The 18,995-nt window shown below is 39.8% G+C and overlaps 1 protein-coding gene across 6 annotated transcripts in view; it reads left to right on the top strand.

Moving 5' to 3' along the window:
• The window catches only part of adgrl3.1 (adhesion G protein-coupled receptor L3.1), a 607,182-nt gene that overhangs the window by 459,118 nt on the left and 129,069 nt on the right, over positions 1-18,995 (top strand). For all 6 annotated transcript variants that reach the window (XM_048595033.1, XM_048595030.1, XM_048595031.1 and 3 more), the window contains one exon: positions 18,323-18,613. In XM_048595033.1, coding sequence (XP_048450990.1) covers positions 18,323-18,613 — 291 coding nt within the window. The remainder of the gene's footprint in view (positions 1-18,322; positions 18,614-18,995) is intronic.

Here is an 18,995-nt window from a genome sequence, read left to right as displayed (position 1 = left end):
TTCCCTCTCCACTTGCTGTTCTTTGATTTAAAACATAGGCAAGGTCTATGTCCAGAAGAACAAATCATTTGGAAACTCCACACTCCAATTGATACAAATCACCAGCCATCTGTGTGAAACAGAACTGCATTGAATCACTTGGCCATGGCAGATCAGTGGATCTAGGACATGATATTGCTGAGGGTAGTGATTATTCTGAAAAAGAAAGGCAGGTTATTGCACTTTAAATACAAACCCTTTCAAAATTCACAATACAAAGCATTAAAAATAGTTTGTTTTATCTCGATGAAAGCTGACATGCCTTGCTGTGTATTTCCAATAAGACTAAGTTTTACCAAAATGTATAGTACACTATCCTGACTCTTTTGGATGACTCACACACACACACAGACGCACACACACATACACATACACTTAAATAAAATTACAGCTAACAACTACTTTTAGAGAGACTAATCATACATATGAATTAAATTTATGGAATTATACAATGCACAAAGAAGTTGACACATCTTTTCAATGCTGGCACTTTGAGAGAATTATCCAATAATTCCTAATTCTCTTTTTTTCCTAATGGCTGGGTAAAATTTTCTGTTCCAAATCCTATCCAGTTCCCTTTTGAAAATTGCAGTTGAGTATACTTCCACTGCCCTTTCAGGCAATGTATTACAATTGTTGTGTGAAACTGATACTCCTTCAATCCCAGAATCCCAGAATTGTTATCCTGCAGAAGATGGCCATTCCGTCTATTTTATCTGAACTGCCTCCCCGAATGAGCATCATAATGTTGTACTATTCTGCCAACCTTTTTCCATAACCATGAGTACTATTTCTATTTAAGTAATTATCTAATGTCCTCTTGACTACTTTGATGCATACACTGCACCTCCAGCCAGTGCATTCCAGACATGAAACATATCACATTTACTTCTTTCACAACTCATTTACCCGTAATATGTCTCCTGTCATTCTTGATCGTTCTATGAGTTATCAGCTCTTAATAATTATCTTAAAAGTAGCTGTTTAAAGCAAATGAAGTTGTTCTAAATTATTACATTTCTAGCCTTACGTTACCTGCTGCTATATGTTAATGATATGGTCTTGTTCACTTGTTGATGCCTTTATATTATCAATGGTAATTGACAGTTTTCAATTTAAATGGCAACCATGCAAGAAGATTGGATTTTTGTTTTGGAATTAATTAAGAAACCAAAGTGAAGGTTCGATAGTAACTTGAAAAAAAATTAAAATTGCACTTGGACTATTATCAATATTAAACCCAAAAATGTTGGTAATGCACAACAGATCAGGTAGCATCCAAGAACAGAGAAAGAGTTGATGGCGAGAGTAATGGAGTTGATGTTTTAGCTTGATATCATTTCATCAGAACCTGTTCTTGTTCAGTTATTTTTTTGAAAACACTGATTTCCTTTCTATGATCTTAACAAGAAATTATCTTTCCCATTCCTAATATTCACCCTAACCTTACATTCTTAGAAATAATTATTTGCTTATGAAAATTGTACTTTGGGCTGCCAAAGAAAATAGCTATATTTTGTGATTTGCATCACTGATCACTGAATTATCCTGGATAATGCCAATTCAATTCTTTTGAATGTACATTAAATGGCATATATCCTATTTCACTTTGACTTTCAAATACATTATTTAAAGTCTTGATATCACAGCCTATTACTAAGCTAACTTGGCTAAATTCTGATCTTTCTCTTAAGAAGCTGGAACATATAGGGTTACAAGTTATTACAAGTGAATCTTTGCTAGATCCCATTTAGAGAACTGTGCTTAATTTTGGGCATGACACCTCAAGAAACATATATTAGTTTTATAAATCTACACTGTATCCCTTCCCAAAATGATGACTGTGGCTTAAACTGTTAAATTGTGGTAACTGGTTGCATGGGCTAGTCTTATATTCCCTCGAATATGGATGATATGGGGTGATCTAAATTTGAAACATGCTAAAATGGGTGAATGTGTTGATCAGACAAGAGAGAAGCAATTTCTTCTAGTGGATGAAAGCAAGTAAAAGGTGCCATATCAGCGTTATGCAAGTAGCACTTCTTTGCACCAAGTGTCTCAACTACTTAGAGTTCTCTCACTCTCACTTGATTGAAAATTTTACAACTGAAGTTAGATTTGTGATAGGCAAGAAATTAATGGTTATACCACTAAAGTTGACAAAGCTAAGAAACCAATCAACCATGAGGTTACTTAAATGGTAGAACAGGCTCGAGGGACCGAATGGTCTCCTCCTGTTCTGCTCCAACTAGCTCAGCGAATGAAAAATGAAATCGAAAATAGATGTGACAACCAATAATGGGAAACAAAAGGGACTGATTAATGGTTCTAATTTAATTAGCCTTTTGTTTACAATGTTTCAATATTTATGATAAAGTTTTGAAAAGAGGGCCATCTTGATCTTGAAACGTAATTGTTGAAAGTAGGACTTTCAGAAGAAAGGAGAATTAAAAGTGTATGAGAGAATTGTTTGCATCCAGCACTTGTATTTGATTTATGCCAGGGGAAATGAGTGGCAAATGGATCTGGAGAATTGGTAAGGGACCAAGGAAAACCATTTAAAGCATTCATGAAGACTTTCATAGCTAGCTGACTTCTAGCGTTAAATCATAAATAACTAATTTACATTTTTAAAAAAATCCATGGGTGGCATCCATGCGATGGTGACCAGAAGAGTGTAGTTTTGAGGAAACAGGTGCAATACAAGAGACTAAAAATAAGGAAGTGATCGAGGACATGTATTGAACCACCGGGCCTATCAAGGCTTATTAAGTTTACCTGGTCAGTAGAAGAAAGGTGGAATTATTGCTGTATTGAAGATGCATTGAACATAGAGTTCAGCTGCAGGAAAGTGAGAACGAGTCATTTTGATAATGCTGCAACAAAATTGAACAGTCCTGCAAAATTATTAGCTAGGAGACTGAAAGGGAACATCAGATAAATTTAATAAGCTGAGGGAATGATGTTTCCAGCTACACCAGGTCCATGCAGGCTGAGTAAGTTAACGCTTGAGGCCAACAGAAAGGATATTTGAACATAAGTACGTAATCTTCCTTTGGATAGGAGGATAAAAGAGAATTAGGAAGAGTCAAAGCGAAAGCGTTAGTGAAAAAGAAGGACCGAGGAAAAATGTAAGTGATTTGGTGGGATGGTTTCTCAGGTTGTGGGCCTTGGGGAGAGGGGATGTAGAAGCAAGGGTAGGAGAGGTGATTCTCAAACTCCCTACCCGATGTCCAGTCCATCAATCAGACACTGACGGTTTTTGATCAAGAGAAAGCCCTCCCTTCAGTACCACCATCTCCCTGCCAGTGCCCCAAGTCCAAAGACTGGAGCACTCCCAAACGCCTTATTGCAACAGACTCACCTTCTACTTGGTTGATGCCAGTGGCAGCAAACTAAGCCTTTAAATAGTCATTAATTTGCTACTTCAGTTCTTATATGCAGTAGCAGGACAACAATGTTGACCATGGACCTTTGCAACCAGATGCAGACCTAATTTTGGTGGAGGCTTGAAGGTAATGGTGTTCAGGTATGCTAGCATCCTAGCTCATTAAGTGCCCTTTCTACCTCCAAGTCCACTACCAACAGAAACAGAAGGTTCTGCTCCTCAGTGGGGAGACGATTGAAGCCATAACTTCCTGGTCTCTACAGTTGAATTCCACACAAGATCATAATTTTTCACAGGGGCAGCTCATCTGTGAAATGTGAACACAACAGTCCTGCAAAAAGTCTTTTGAGTTGAGCTTGTTGGTATCTCCACTGACATTGTCCATAGAGCTCTGTTGATTGTATATTTACATCTACGTAAAGTTATGTCATTTAACATGGTTAATTATACTGGTTTGACAGGGAAGGAGAATCTTATGACTTAAAGATAAGTAAAGCAGAGATATGCTAAACCTCCATGAAACATCACTGAGACCAGATTTAATGTAGAATTATCAATATACTTAAACATTGAGGTGGTGAAATGAATTCCCAGGAATATTATTTCAGCTTCTATATCAATGAGCTGTAAAAAGAATTAAAGAAATTAAATCTATTACTGATGGAATGATTAAGAAGGAACACAATGTTAATTTTAAAAATAATGAATTCATTGATGATGTGAATTTAGTGAGTTATGTTATGCGAAGTGAGATAAGCAGTTCTGCAGCACAATATCAGAAGCTGCAAAAGTCAGTTACTGAGGCTAATTTTATAGCAATATATTCAATGGACGGCAAAGGAAAGTCTAATTCGTGCTAATGAAAGTTGTCACCATGGGTTTCTAATGTAAATCTGGTTGACATTTACCTATCCATTAAATTAGTGTTTTTAATTTCCCGAGTGACTGTTTGAGGATGCCAGAAGGTGCTGTCATTTGCTGGGTTTCCAGCTTTTCTCGTGTACTACCCTGATTCATTGACGCAAGCTGATGTAATTTCAAAACCTCAAACCTCTGACTTGAGTGTGAATTCATTAATATCAGATTTAATAATCAGATTTTCTCAAATTCCCAGCTGCTGTTCATTTTGTGATGTATTACGCAGACTCTCAGTAATCATGGAGCAGATTACATGTTGTTCAGGCACAGAGTTGAATTTCCCCTCAGGTATTGGAAATAAAGAGGCTGGGAGTCAAACCTGCTCCCAAATTTTCGCAAGTTGCGATTTTCACAGAATGGCCTCCCTCACTTTAGTTGCTCAGGAGACATGTTTGCCATGCAATTCAGGATGGTAGGTGAGCACTCAGAGCTGGAGGGACAATTAGAGGGCTTCAAATCGAAAAGAGAGAGGGTACTTCCAAACAGAGACAGCCTCAGATACAAAAATTGGTGGGATGATAAATAGTGAGGAGGTTAGGCTAGACTACAAGACAATGAAGACAGTCTCGTCAAATGAGCTGATCAGTGGCAAATGAATGTGTATATTTTGGTCTTGTGGAGTAAAGTATACAAAATAACAAACTAAGGACTGAATCTTGCCAGAAATCTGCTGATATTTTTGTCAAATTTCCTGGAGTGTTTCTGTCTGTGAGACCTGACAAGATTTTCATTGCTTTTGTTCCAAACTCACCACATTAATTGGTTACAATGCCTGTATGGTGCTTCACTTGTCCAACGCTGACACAATCCTCCTACCCACTGTAAGTGAAAACTTTCGGCAATGCCGGAATATTCTGAGACCCCTGGGGCCACCAGTGTCTTGAAAAGGCTGTTGTGCTAAGAGCTGTCAGTCAAGACCTATCCTGCACAAATCATGACATTTGCCCCAGACACGGTGGATAAGATGAAATTGCTCCACACATCACAGACGGGGGCCTGGAGGTTTCTGGTGGATGGGTTGGTGTAGAGGATGTCCATCCTCCACCTCCAAGACCATTAGAGAGGGTTACAACACTGGACTTTGCCAGTCTGGTACAAGGCTACCACCACCCTCAGTGCACTCTCAGCCATCTGGAAGAACACCCAGCAGTGTAGGAAGATAATCAGTGGTTTCTCTGATCTGCTGTGGCAAGTACCACTATCTTTTCTCTGCTACTTCAGACCTCACTCTGTTTTTGCTACTGCAACCACCTCCCACCAAGACTCATGTAGAAGCAGACCATTCAGCTCTTTGAGCCTGCTCTGCCATTCAATATGATCATGGCTGATCTCACAGCTCAATACCGTGTTCCCTGTTTTCTCCCTATACCTTTTGATCACTTTAATCCTTAGAATTTTATCTAACTGTTTCTTGAACAGGTTGTGTTTTGACCTCAATCATTTTCTGTGGCAGAGAATTTCATTCTCTGGGTGAAGAAATTTCTCCTGACCTCAGTTCTAAGTGGCCTACCCAGTATCTTTAGACTGTGACCTACGGTTCTGGACTCCCCGTTCATAAGGAACATCCTTCTTACGGTTACCCTGACTAGCCCTGTTTGAATTTTTTTAGGTTTCTACGAGATTCCCCCTTCATTCTTCTAAACTCCAGTGAATATAGTCCTGTCTGATTCAATCTGTCCTCATGGGTCAGTCCCACTAAACCAGGACAGCAGTGGGCAGAAAGAGCCAAGATGGATGGTAGTTTGCCTGACATTGAGCTCTTCACCCTCTACAAGGAGGAACATGACCCTGATTACCCAAGTGACTGACTAACTGACTGAACTTCCCCAAGCCCTGCACTGAGGAGGCTGCCCTAGACTTAACGTGCCAGGACTCACTGACTGAAGGTGGTCTCCCTTGACTTGACTGAGGATTACTCCCCTTCAGTTTTAAGAATGCCATTTACTAAAGCACATGTGGTGTGCTTGGCATGTAAGCTGCCAGCTGTAACACAGATATAGTATGTGCCACACAGCAACATACCCAAAGCCATGATGAATCACTGCTAACGTGCATGATAAACTGACTGGCTTTGTGTCTGCACCAAAAGGTCAGGCAAGATAGCAGTACTGTGAGCCTGTTGGCTGTAGCGAGGGGCGGGGTCAAATTGCAAAATAAAATCAAAGCAAAAATGCTATGAGCATCCAGCTGAAAATGAGTTAGCTCTGAGGGAGCAAAAGAGCATGCAGTTTGGCCCAATTTGTGACCTGGGTCTACCTGTCCAAGCATATAGTGTCCTTGCAGTAGCATTGCAATAATAAGTGCTAAAGTACTCCAAAATGCAGCAGAGTAGTGAAGAGGTATACTGTAAGTGGGTTGGAGGTGTACCATGAGGGTGTAGTGAGGCTGGTACATGTTAGGTTCCAGTGTCTGTGGATGAGAATGCTTGCACTTGTTTCCCTTGGAGTGGACTCTGAGATGCTTCTCCTGAGTGTCCAAGATTTAGGTCCAGAGGAGCGAGCAGTAAGCTGGAGTTACCAGACACCTGCTTTGCTTTTCAATGCAGCAGCTTTTGACCTCCAATTTTTATCTGATGGGTGGGTGAATGAGAGACTGCACATTACTGAGGTGAGATTAGCAAATAATCAGAGGGAATAATGTGCAATAATCAGCACTCACAAGCGAGAATTTCATCTTGATGGCCCGGACTTGGTTGGAAAATCCAACTTTTCGGACTTGATGTGAGGAAGTGCCTCACTGGTAATCTCACTGGATTTTCCCGCATCTCTCACCATGGCCCAAGTCATAAAGAGCCTGGGAAGATTCCATTACGAATGTCAGACAACATGCATCTTGACACAATTGCAGCATTAAGTTTTTAAGAAAGTCTACTGACATGGAACAACTGGTCAAGTGTTAATGTTCTCACTTCATATGAGACGCTTATCCATAATGCTCCAGGCAAGACAGATTGGCCACAGATGGACTGGGAAACTGCAAAACCACCTTTAATTAATAAATAGTCTATTTAGTCCACTTCGTAGAAGCACGTTGTCTGACTCCAGCTGAGTGTGATCAACAATGGCTGCAACGCTTAACTTTGTCATACTCCTGAACTCTGTTTTTGTTTTAGATTCTAACTTATCATCTTGTGCAGGCGCATGAAATTCAGCATCTGCAGTTTCATAGCTTTTGAAAGCAGGAAAATAATTGTGAGGATTCAGTGTGACATCATTATAATGTTCCAGGCTGCCCGGCCTCGATGCATCAGAGTGTAAAATATAACACTCTGAATCCTTGCCTTTTTCTGACAAATGCTTCACAAATGTTACAAGGCTTTTGAGAAAGGAGATGTCACTGACAACAGTATCATTGGGTAAAACATGTGTTATGAATGTGAAATCCATGGGTTTCCTCTCTATTTTGTTTCTCAGCTTAAAAAAGGATTCTGTTTAAAAAGAGATTTGAATACAGACACCACTCACTGAGAAAACAATTCTGCCTTATATCAAAGTGCAAAAAAACAGTTAGAATGTCTCACCAAACTATTAAATAATGGTACAATCTTCGAGAACCATTAATTTAATATTAACTGTGCTTGTCAGACACCTAAGGTGACCCTAACCTTGGCTTTGTGTGTTTGTAGAGTCAGCTGAAGTGAAGCCTCTGTGAGATTCAACTTCTCAAAAGTGAGACAGTATTTCAATGAGATGATGGGGATATGGGCTCCTAGATACTAATGGTTTGGGTATGATCCCAATGGTTGTGAAGAGATTAGAATCCTCACAGTATGGAAACAGGCCATTCGGCCCAACAAGTCCATGCCAACCCTCCGAAGATCATCCCACCCAGACCTATCCCTGTAACCCTGCAATTCCCATGGCTAACACACTTAACCTTCACATCCCTGAACACTATGGGTAATTTAGCCTGGCCAATCCATCTAACTTGCACATCTTTGGAAGCGGAAAATATGATGGGAGCATTCATATAGCACCACAGAAATCTGAAACTGGCTCAAAGCAACAACTCCCTCTAGCAAAAAAAATGAATATATTTTAGTTCCTTTTAATTTTGATAGACCATCTTTCGTTTTGCACGGATCAGAAGTATTTTTGTACTTCTCATCCAGTTGCACATAATCAACGTCAGATCCTCAGTGTAATCTGACAGAAATGTTGCATATTTTACTCATCATATGCAAAGTTTGAAGGAACAGCCGCGTTACTTGGGCTCAGGGTCTGGTTTATGAGTTGACTAATTTTCAACATAGTCAACAGTTAATTAAACCCATATATTTTTGTAAGTGTTTTTTGAGATAATTAAGATGCTGCAGGTGATCAACTTTTTGCACCATCTGGCTTGAACCTGCGAGTGTATCATTGAGACTATCACATCGGGGAAGATGTATCTTGAACTGAATTTGCCTAAAACTTGTTTGATCTGCAAACAGAGCTTCCAAAGAAACACAACTAATCAATTTGTCTGTTTCAAAACTTAACTGTAATTTGAACAGTTGATGCTTGCTGATTGTAATCATAAAAAAAAATCCTCAATATGTGGCAGTTTGCAGTTTTTCATTTATGACATGTAGTGGGAATTTTAATTGAGGCATTATGCCTCTACTGCTTACAATCTCGACCACTCTGAAAAATTTTCCAAATGTTGCAATAACTTTCTACATTATAAACTAACCCAAAAGTCAATGCCGTCTGAATTAAGATCTACTCCCCAATTCATCGTGTGCTTGTAAACTTTTCTTCAATAAATTACTTTTTGCTTTGCTTCTTGCTCTCAGGTCTCAGTGAGTAATAGTTCCCTCAATACATACACTCCGGTATTTCTTTACGTGCCCCATAATTATTCCACTTTTTCCTTTCTTTGCTCCACTAATGGCTACAACACCTTCTTTTGTTTACCCTTGTGTTCATAAAATATTACTTAGTTAGACTTCCTTTTCTTCATAAGCCCTCGCCTATTACTTTGTAGTTTTTTTTCTCCCATACTTGTAACACGTGACATAAAATCTAAGATACTACAGGGCAGATATTGCACTGACCAGACACTCGCTATTAAATAGAATATGTGCATGGGAATCCCTTAAATATGTAGTTATTCAGGCACAGCTAATAAACAAGCCCCATACTTATTGCACACACCCCTCAACTATTCGTACCCTAGACCACTAATAAACCCCAGGCAAGTCCCTCCTTACTCCTCCTGCACTGCACCCCCCACCCCCCACAGTCTTTGGGATCTGACCCCCTCTTTCTCCCCTAGACACTGGCCCTCACTGTCACTGACTGCCAGGATTTTTAAATGTCAGAATACAGCAGCGGACTGATGTGAAAAGTGGGTATGGTTTACCGTCACCTCACAGTTCTACACTGCGAGAGAACTGTCACAGTGGCAGTATGGGGCCGCACATTTTTGAGTGAGACCTGAGCAGAATCTAATGTCGGAAATGTGGAACTCCTTTCTTTCGCCAAATAAGAAGGGCCAAAGTGTCACTTTGTATAATCTGTGTCAATCTCTCCCTGCACAATTGTATGTTGCTGTCTGGTAGCTCCCAAGGGAGGCCAGATTTTCTCTTTTGTAGAGAATGTGGAAAAGAAATGTAACTAAGGAAGCTTGAAAAATAGCATAAATATTTACAGCAAGTGCACTTGATGTTCGTACTGAAAGTCATTGGAGCTGTCAGTGAAGATGACACCGATTACGTTGGCTTGAATGATTGGAGCTGTTTTTATTTAGTTCTTTCATGGATTTGTGTGTCTCTGGTTAGGCCAACATTCATTTCCCACCCTTAATTGCTTCTGAGTAAATGGTGGTGAGCTGCTTCTTTGAACCACTTCAGTGCATGTGATAGTGATATCAACAGTGCTTTTAGGAAGAGAGTATGTGGACTTTGAATCCATGATATCAACGGAATGAAAATTTAATTCAGTGTCAGGATGGTGTGTAAATTGGAGGGGAACATGCAAGTAGTCTTGATCCCTTTCATCTGCTACCCTTGTCCCTTCGAAGTGGTAGAGGTCATGGGTTTGGAAGGTGTTGGTCAGTACTTAGTGAATAGCTGCTATGCATCTTATGGATAGGACACACAGTTGGCACTGTGCAAAGGGGACAGATGCTGTAGGTGGAAGGGCTGTGCGACAAGTGGGCTGCTGTAACCTGGATAGTGTCAAACTTTGTGAGTGTTGCTGTCTCCATCCAGGCAAGTGGAGCTATTCTGTTGTACTCCTGACATCTGCCTTGGAAATGATGGTCAGTCTTTGAAGAATCAAGAAGTGAGCTATTTGACACAGAATTCCCATCTTCTCTTCTAACCAAAGTATTTATATGAACGGAGCAGTTTAATTTCTGGTCGCTGGTAACTCCTTACACACCCAAACACCCCTGCTCCCGGATGTTGGTTTTGCTTTTTTATATGGAGGGGATATGTACAGATGCTGTCTAATTGGTGGTGCTCTTTGTCTGACATTGTATGGTGGAAATGTTATTTCTACTTGTCTGCCTGAGACTGGATGCTATCCAGCTCTTGCTGCACATGGACACATGAATATATAGGAAATATTAAGAATTGTATAATAATGCAGTGTCATCATGCAAGACCTGTGAAAATTCGGGTTGGTAATAAGTGTAGTCAATTATAGGTGTGCAGTTAACCGGCTTGATGTTATAGGCTCTTATTTCTGTTTTCCAGTTTCTTTCTGTTTTATTCTTTCTCTTTGCATTATCTGTGTCTTGTCTCTGGTGTACATCAGGATCTTCTGCAACATAAACTCCAAGCTATATGAAATACTGAAAATCTGAAGGAGCAGCTTTTAAAATTGCTTTGGGAGGTGATGCTCTAGTCATATTATCACTAAACTGTTAATCTAGAGACCCTGGAAACGTTCTTGACCTGGGTTTGAACCCTGGAATTGATGGCCATGAAACCTTTGTTAATTTGTTAGGAAAATCCCATCTGGTTTGCTAATGTCCTTCAGGGAAGTAAACTGCCATCCTTACCTGGTCTGGCCTACATGTGACTTCAGATCCACAGTAATGTGGTTGACTCTTAACTGCCCTCTGGGCAATTAGGGATGGGCAATAAATGTTGGCCTGGCCAGTAATGCCCATAACCCCTAAATGATATTTTTTCTCAAAAATTGTTTTAATATTTTTCCAGTCTTTTTTAAATTCGTTTTTTCTGATCAAATCAGTATAAAAATTTTAGCCATTGACTGGAGAAATAGTATGTCAAAAAATAGCTAATGTGTCATAAGACCATAAGAAATAGGAACAGGAGTAGGCCATTTGGCACCTTGAGCCTGCTCTACCATTCAATAGGATCATGGCTCATCCAGCATTTCTCACATTCATATCCGTGTGTGCGTTTTCCCCATGACCCTTGATTCCCCGACTGATCAAGAATCATGTATCAGGAGGCCACATTGTTCAGAGTCTGTGATTTAATATAAATCTGCAGCACTAATCCCACTTTATAAAGTTACCCTCGATCACTAGAAAGCAAAGATGTGTTCTGACATAACACAATACTAAACAAAAACTGGTGACATGGTAAGCAGCAAAGAGGAGAGCCTGAGACCACAGGAAAATACTGACAAGCTGGTCAGATGGATGAACAGTGAAAGTGGAATTTAATCCTGAAAAGTGTGAGGTGATGCATTTTCCGAGGATCGACAAGGCAATAGTGTGCATGTTGAATGGTAGGTCCCTAAGATCAAAGGGACCTTGGTGTGCATATCTGTAGATTCTTGAAGACAGCAGGACAGATAAATAAGGCAGTTAAGAAGGCATATGGATTTATTCAGTTTGCTTTTATTCATCAAGGCATTGAATACAAGAGCAAAGAGGTTATGATGAAGCTGTATACCACGTTATTTAAGCCACAGGTGAAGTACAGTTTGCAGTTCCAGTCACTACACAATAAGAACATTGCAACTGCACTAGAAAGTGTGTTGGGTGTTCCTTTAAACCAGAGATGGCTGCACACAGATCTGATTTGAGGTGCACAAAGTTCTAAGGGGCTTACACAGGGTAGATAGGGAGAAACCTTTCACCTTAGTAGAAGGGTCAATAACCATGGAGCACAGTTTTAAGGTAAGAAGCAGGAGATTTAGAAGGGATTTGAAGAATTTTTTTTTAAACCAGAGGGTTTTGGATATCCAGAACTCCCTGCCTGAAGGGATGATAGAGGCAAGAATTCTCAAGACAATCAAGAACTATTTAGATGAGCACTTGAAACACTGTATCATACAAGCTTATCAGCCAAATGTGGGAAAATGGGAGTAGAATAGATGAATGTTTGATGACCAATGTGGACACGATGAGCCAAAGGGCCTCTTTCCTTGCTGTAAAATGTGTATGTCCCTATGACTGTCTGGTACTGTACTTACATGACTTTGTTCCACCGAGAGAAGAGAAAGTCTATAGGAAAATGAAGGTTAATTGCAATACTCTCACCATTGCCTCGACTGAGACTTGCACACACAAGTAATTAAATGTGCTTTTTTTCCTCTCTGTTTTGTAAACCCCACCACCAAATAAGTGACTGTTTTTCCTTGGAAGTATGATTTGATGCGCACAAAATGACATGGGTGAAGCTGTAACAAAATAAAATTAACAAATGATGACTATCAAGTAAAATAAGTAAAATGCGAATTTATTATTCATGATCTATTACATTTATCAATACTTAACTGAGTATTGTTATCTAATGATAAGAGGTAGAGATTTTATAGAAAATTTTTATTGAAATTCGTCAGTGGAGTGTTTTTTTTTTAAATACTGATGGTGCCAGATGTTGTTCTGAAATGGTTTGTCTTGAAGCATTAAGGAAAGTTATGTGTATTTACAGAGGAATCAGATGATGAAGTCAGTACTGGGGTTTTCTAGATTAAGGCTCAAAGATGTAATGCATCTATGTAGCAGATTGTGAGCCAGTGTCCTGAGAAATGCAGAATGTATCAAAGGTAAAGGAAATAGGTGACAATTGTAGGTTTGTTTTTGGAAGGCTTTTTATGGTTAGCTGAAGATTGTCATTGTCATTGGTGGGGCTAAGGACAGCTCTCAGCTGAGGTGGTCAGTGACAGTCAATGAAAAACATGGAAACAGTCCTGAAACTGATCGAGAAAGACTGACATGTTATCAGGATGGGTGGCTGAGGAGAGCTGGGTTGGACACAAAGGTACTCTGACAAAGTTTGATGCTCCTAATTATGTGAACATATTATGGAGGGGAAGCAGTAAAGCTTTCATATATGGAATAGCTCATGACTGCTCACTGTCTCGGCTCACATCAAGAGTAACCACTCGGAGAAAATGTGGGACTATCGGCGCTGGTGAAGCTGTATCTTGAACAACAGTCACTGTCTTCAGTTGGGCTTAGAGAAAAAGGTTTTAGGGATATTGTGATGTGAGCTGCCTGTTGACGTGCACATTAAGGAAAATCGTTCTTCATTGTACTGATATTTTGATGGCGTATTGAAGGACATTTCATCTCTGATACCCTTTTGCTGCTTTTGTGGAGAAACGAGAAAATTGTACAATATAATCTCAGAAAAATCAGTATAGAACCAGTACTATCTTCTTCCAAAATGTTTCCACTGCCACCCAGCTTAGTAGTACTGCGCTCACTTAGTTCCATTCTTATCTATCTCCTTGCAGCCAGAAAACCACATGCAATGCTTCTTTTTCCACCCTCCATCATTATCTCTGATGTCCCCGAAGGATGTATCCTTGACCCGTTTATTTTTCTCCTGCATGCCAGTTTTTTGCACTACGCTGAAGACACCCAGCTGTACTTCACAAGCACCTCTCAAGAACACCTCTCTGACTCTAAATTGTCCAACATCTGATTGAGAAGCAATGTCTTCCTTCCAATGAGCAGACCAAACCAATTGTCTTCAGTGATCACCGCAAAATTCCATTCCATTCCCTGGCTATTGACCCCATCCCCCTCAGTGATAATTATCTGACGTTGAAGAAGACTGGGACATTGGAATCATTTTTGAGGGCAGTGCGTTCTGTACAAGATGAGAAGTTGTACCTGAACTGATATAGGAGCATTTCCTTGCAGGGAGGTTTGCTAGTGATGTTGGGGAGGATTTAAACTCACTTGACAGGGTGTTGGATCCAGAGAGAATGTTCGGTAGGGCAGGATGAATGGCCAAAATTAGAGACAGTAGGTGAGTCAGGAAGACATGGACATTATATGCCAGTTAGGGTACAAGGGAGTTTGGCAATGTTGAATGATATTTATTTTAGTCCAAGAATCTGACAAACAAGGCAGATAAGTTGAGAGCAGAAATTAAAACATAGGCGTATGATATCATTGCTCACTGAGAGATGGTTGAGTGGCAGGATTGGCAGCTCAATATTCGAGGACGTAAGGTCTTCGGGCAAGACAGGGAAAGAGAAAAAAGAGGAAGAATTGCAATTTTGATCCAGGGATTGATTGTAACAGTAAGGAGAGATGACATCTTAGAAGGCTCCTCAATTGAAGCCATATGGGTAGAACATAAAACCCAAAACGGAACAGTCACATTGCTGGGAATGTGTACAGGCCACCTAACAGTCTGAGAGAAATAACAAGGCAGATATGTCGGCAAATTTCGGGGAAGTGTAAAAGTAATAGGTTAGTGATAGTCGGCGATTTCAATTTCCCCAACAGTAACTGGGATAGTCATTGCGGAAAGGGTTTAGAGAGAGCAGAATTCTTAAAATGCATCCAGGAGAGCTTTTTAAGCCACTGTGTAGAGTGCCCCACAAGAGAGGGGCAGTCCTGGACTTAAGTAATGAAGCTGGGCAAATGGTTGAAGTATCAATGGATGAGCATTTTGCAGACAACAATCATAACTCTGTTAGACTGTCATGGAAAAGGATGGGCCTGAAATCAAAGTTCTCAACTGGGTGAAAACTGATTTTAACAAAATCATATATGATTCCGCCAGAGTGGACTGGGAGCAGATACTTTCAGGTCAGTCTGTCTTACATCAGTGGGATGCATTCAAGAAGGAAACAGGGAGAGGACAGACCTACCATGTTCAAATAAAAAGAGAGATTCAAACCATCAAATCCTGTGAACACTGGATGTTAAGGAATATACATCACTGTATTAAGAGAAAAAAGGATGCTTATGTAAGACACTGAGGGATATAACAGCAGAAATCCTAGAGAAGTATATAATGTGCCAGACGGAACTCAAAAAAGAAAAGATTAGGAGAGCTAAAAGGCAGGTATAAGAAATGAAAATCATACACTTTTTTCACATTAAGACTAAAAGGATAATGAGGGAAAGAGTAAGGATCATTAAGGACCATAATAGTATTTTGTGCGTAGAGCTATAAATTAATACTTTATCTCATTGTTCACACATGAGAGGGATGATATAGGTGTAGAAATCAGGGAGAAAGTCTGTGAGACAATGAAAGAAATTAGTGTAAACAGAGAAGAGGTTCTGAGTGGTCTAGGAGCCTTAGAAGTAGATGGATCTCGGAGCTGGATGAAATATATCCCAGGTTGTTGAGTAAGGCAAGGGAGGAAATAGCAGGGGTGTTTGCAGAAATTTTCAGTTCCACTCCAGCCACAGAAGAGGTGCTGGAGGACTGAAGGACAACCAATATTATACCATTATTCAAGAAGGAAGCAAGAGATGAACTAGGAAATCACTAGCCAGTCAGTCTAACCTCAGTGATGGGGAAACTATTAGAAGCAAATCTGAGGGATGGAATTCATCAGCTTTTGGAGAGGTAGAGATTAAGTAAGAATTGTCAGCCTGATTTTGTTCAAGGGAGGTCACGTCTGGCCAACTTGATTGAATTTTTTGAACAGGTGACTAGGTGTATAGATGAGGACTATGTTTTTAATGTTGTCTACTTGGATTTCAAGGCTTTTAATAAGGTCTCACACGGGAGACTGACAGCAAAATTAAGAGCCCATGGGATCCAAGGAAACTTGTCAAATTGGATCCACAATTGAATAAGTGGAATGAAGCAGAGGCTGATGGTTGAGGGGTGTTTTTATTCTGACTGGATGTTTGTGTTCAGTGGGATCCCACATCGGTCAGTGTTGGGACCTCAGTTAATTGTAATTGATGTAAATGATTTAAATTTGAATATAAGAAGGTTAATCAGTAAGTTCACAGATGATACAAAACATAGTGGCTTGGTAAATAGTCAGGAGGATAGTCTTAGATTAGAGGAGGATATAGTTGGTCAGACGGGCTAATTAGTGGCAAATAGAATTTAATCTGGTAAATGTGAAGTGATGCAATTGAGTAGGGCAAGAAGGCAAGAGAATATATGATGAATGTTAGAACCCTGGAAAGAACCAAAGATCAGAGGGACCTCGGTGTACATGTACACAGGTTTCTTAAGGAATCAAGGCGGGTAGATAACGTGGTTAAGAAGGCAATAGTATAGTTCCTTTTATTAGTCAAGGCATTGAATTTAAAAGCAGAGAGGTTATGCTAGAACTGTATAAAGCATTGGTTAGGCGACAGCTAGAATACTGTATGTAGTTTTGGAATACACATTATAGGAAAGATATGATAGCATTGGAGACGGTGCAAAAGAGATTTACCAAGAAGTTGTCTGGACTGGAGAGTTTTAGTTGTGAAGAGAGATTAGATAGGTTGGAATTGTTTTTGTTAAAGTAGAGAAGTATGAGAGGGGACGTGATTGCAATGTACAAAATTGAGGGGCATAATTGCATTGACAGGAAGAAACTTTTCCCCTTGATGGAGACATCAGTAACCAGGGAGCAGAGATTTAACGTAAGGGACGGCAGGTTTAGAGGAGATTGAAGACATTATGAATCTAAAAATCACTGCCTGGAAGGGCGGTAGAGGCAGAAACCCTCATAATATTTAAGAAGTGTTTAGATGTGCAGTTGCAATGCCAAGGCATAAAAGGATATGCACCAACCCTAACCCTAACTCTCCTGCTCCTCTGATGCTGCTTGGCCTGCTGTGTTCATCCAGCTCTACACCTTGTTATCTCAGATTCTCCAGCATCGGCAGTTCCCACTATCTCCATGCACCAAGTGCTTGTTCACGGGATTCAAATAGTTGAGTGGTCATTTTGACTGGTGCATATGCAATGGGCCCAAATGTCTTTTTCTGTGCTGTAGATCCGTGACTCTGTGACTGTCTGACTGTTTAAATTCCTTGACCCAGACAAGAGTTTACAATCACATAGTTGCATCATCATTCTTTCCTGAGCGCACGTGTTCCAGTGCATTCCTTTCTTATCCCCAGTAAACTTGAGATAATCTAAAAGTATGTTGCTTGTGCCCTAACCTTACACCACATCCCATTGACCCATCACCCTGTGATCACCAACCTACACAGCCTATGGTTCACCAATGCTTGTACTTTAAAATTTTCATGTTTATTTTCAGATTTCTTCGTGGTCTCATCCCTTTTCAGTATTCTCTTATAATCCACATCCCTTTAAAATATCTGCAGGTCTAAAGTGTTATATGCTAATTTTGATTTGTTCTATCATAGGCAGCCTTGCCTTAAGATACCATGACCCAAAATGCGAAATTACCCTTCCTAACCCTTTCTGCCCGTCTATCTCTCTCTCCTTCTCTAAACCACTCCTTATAATCTACCTGATTGACCAAACTGATGATCATTTGCCCTAACATTTGTTTTTGTGGCTTGGAGTCAAATTCTATTTTGTATGTCTGACTTTTAAATGTTTTACCATGTGAAAAGTACTATACTTCCATTGTGAAATTGAATTCAATTTGTTCCTTGACTGCAAAATTAAGTGTCTGACTAAAAATGTATGGATTCACAAACGGGATCCCCACGGTCTTGATGTGAATGCAAGTTTACCATGTAAATAATAAGATGTAAATAAGATAATGCAAATAAGATAAAATGTGTCTTATTTAGTCACCATAAAACCAATTGTTCTGTAAATGAGTGCTTTACTGCTGGTTCTCAGCTGATAACCATAATTTTGGATCCTTGTTTCAGAATCAACATCTTCGTCATTTGTCATGGAAGTTACAAAAAGTCCCAGTGTTAAGGTGGCCACTACCATAGCCACAACAATAATAGCTTCAGGAAAGAGTATCAAGACCACAACAACCCCAGCATTGGAGAATCCTCCATTAATTCTTGGGACCACGACAAAGACACCAATAGCATCACACCTTCCTGCTGAGGGGGCTGAATGTTGTGAAGCCACAGACAAACGTGATATATCTTGGCCCAAAACTCAACCTGGCGAGATGGCTAAAAGACCATGTCCTCTGGGAACAATAGGTAAGAAACTTGTTGAAATTTCATGTTGACCCCACCCCCACTGCGAACGTCCATGCTGGTCTTATTGAACAGATTGAAATTTTTAAACTATGATTTTCTTGTAAATGATTAACTTAATAAGATTTAACTTCAGTTTGTTTGATTGTAATTAATGTAAAAGGGTTTCAACACTAATAAAGGGTGATGTATGTTTTGGTCTAGGATCTGATCAATTCCACAATCTGTAAACACTCAAATTATGAGTCTGTGTGTGTGACTGAAATTATGAGGTTCTATTCACTTTGTGGCAGATTTGATTCCAACCTCAGTTTCATTTTAGTGTCGGAGGATGCCATCAACCAGTTTTAGCCAATCATTAGAGCCATACAATATAATTCCTTTT

The sequence above is a fragment of the Rhincodon typus genome, chromosome 3 (genome assembly GCF_021869965.1).
Source record: "Rhincodon typus isolate 14 chromosome 3, sRhiTyp1.1, whole genome shotgun sequence".
NCBI classification, from domain to species: Eukaryota; Metazoa; Chordata; class Chondrichthyes; order Orectolobiformes; family Rhincodontidae; genus Rhincodon; species Rhincodon typus.
Note: the sequence above shows the minus strand (reverse complement) of the source record. Positions and strands in the feature narration are given on the sequence as shown.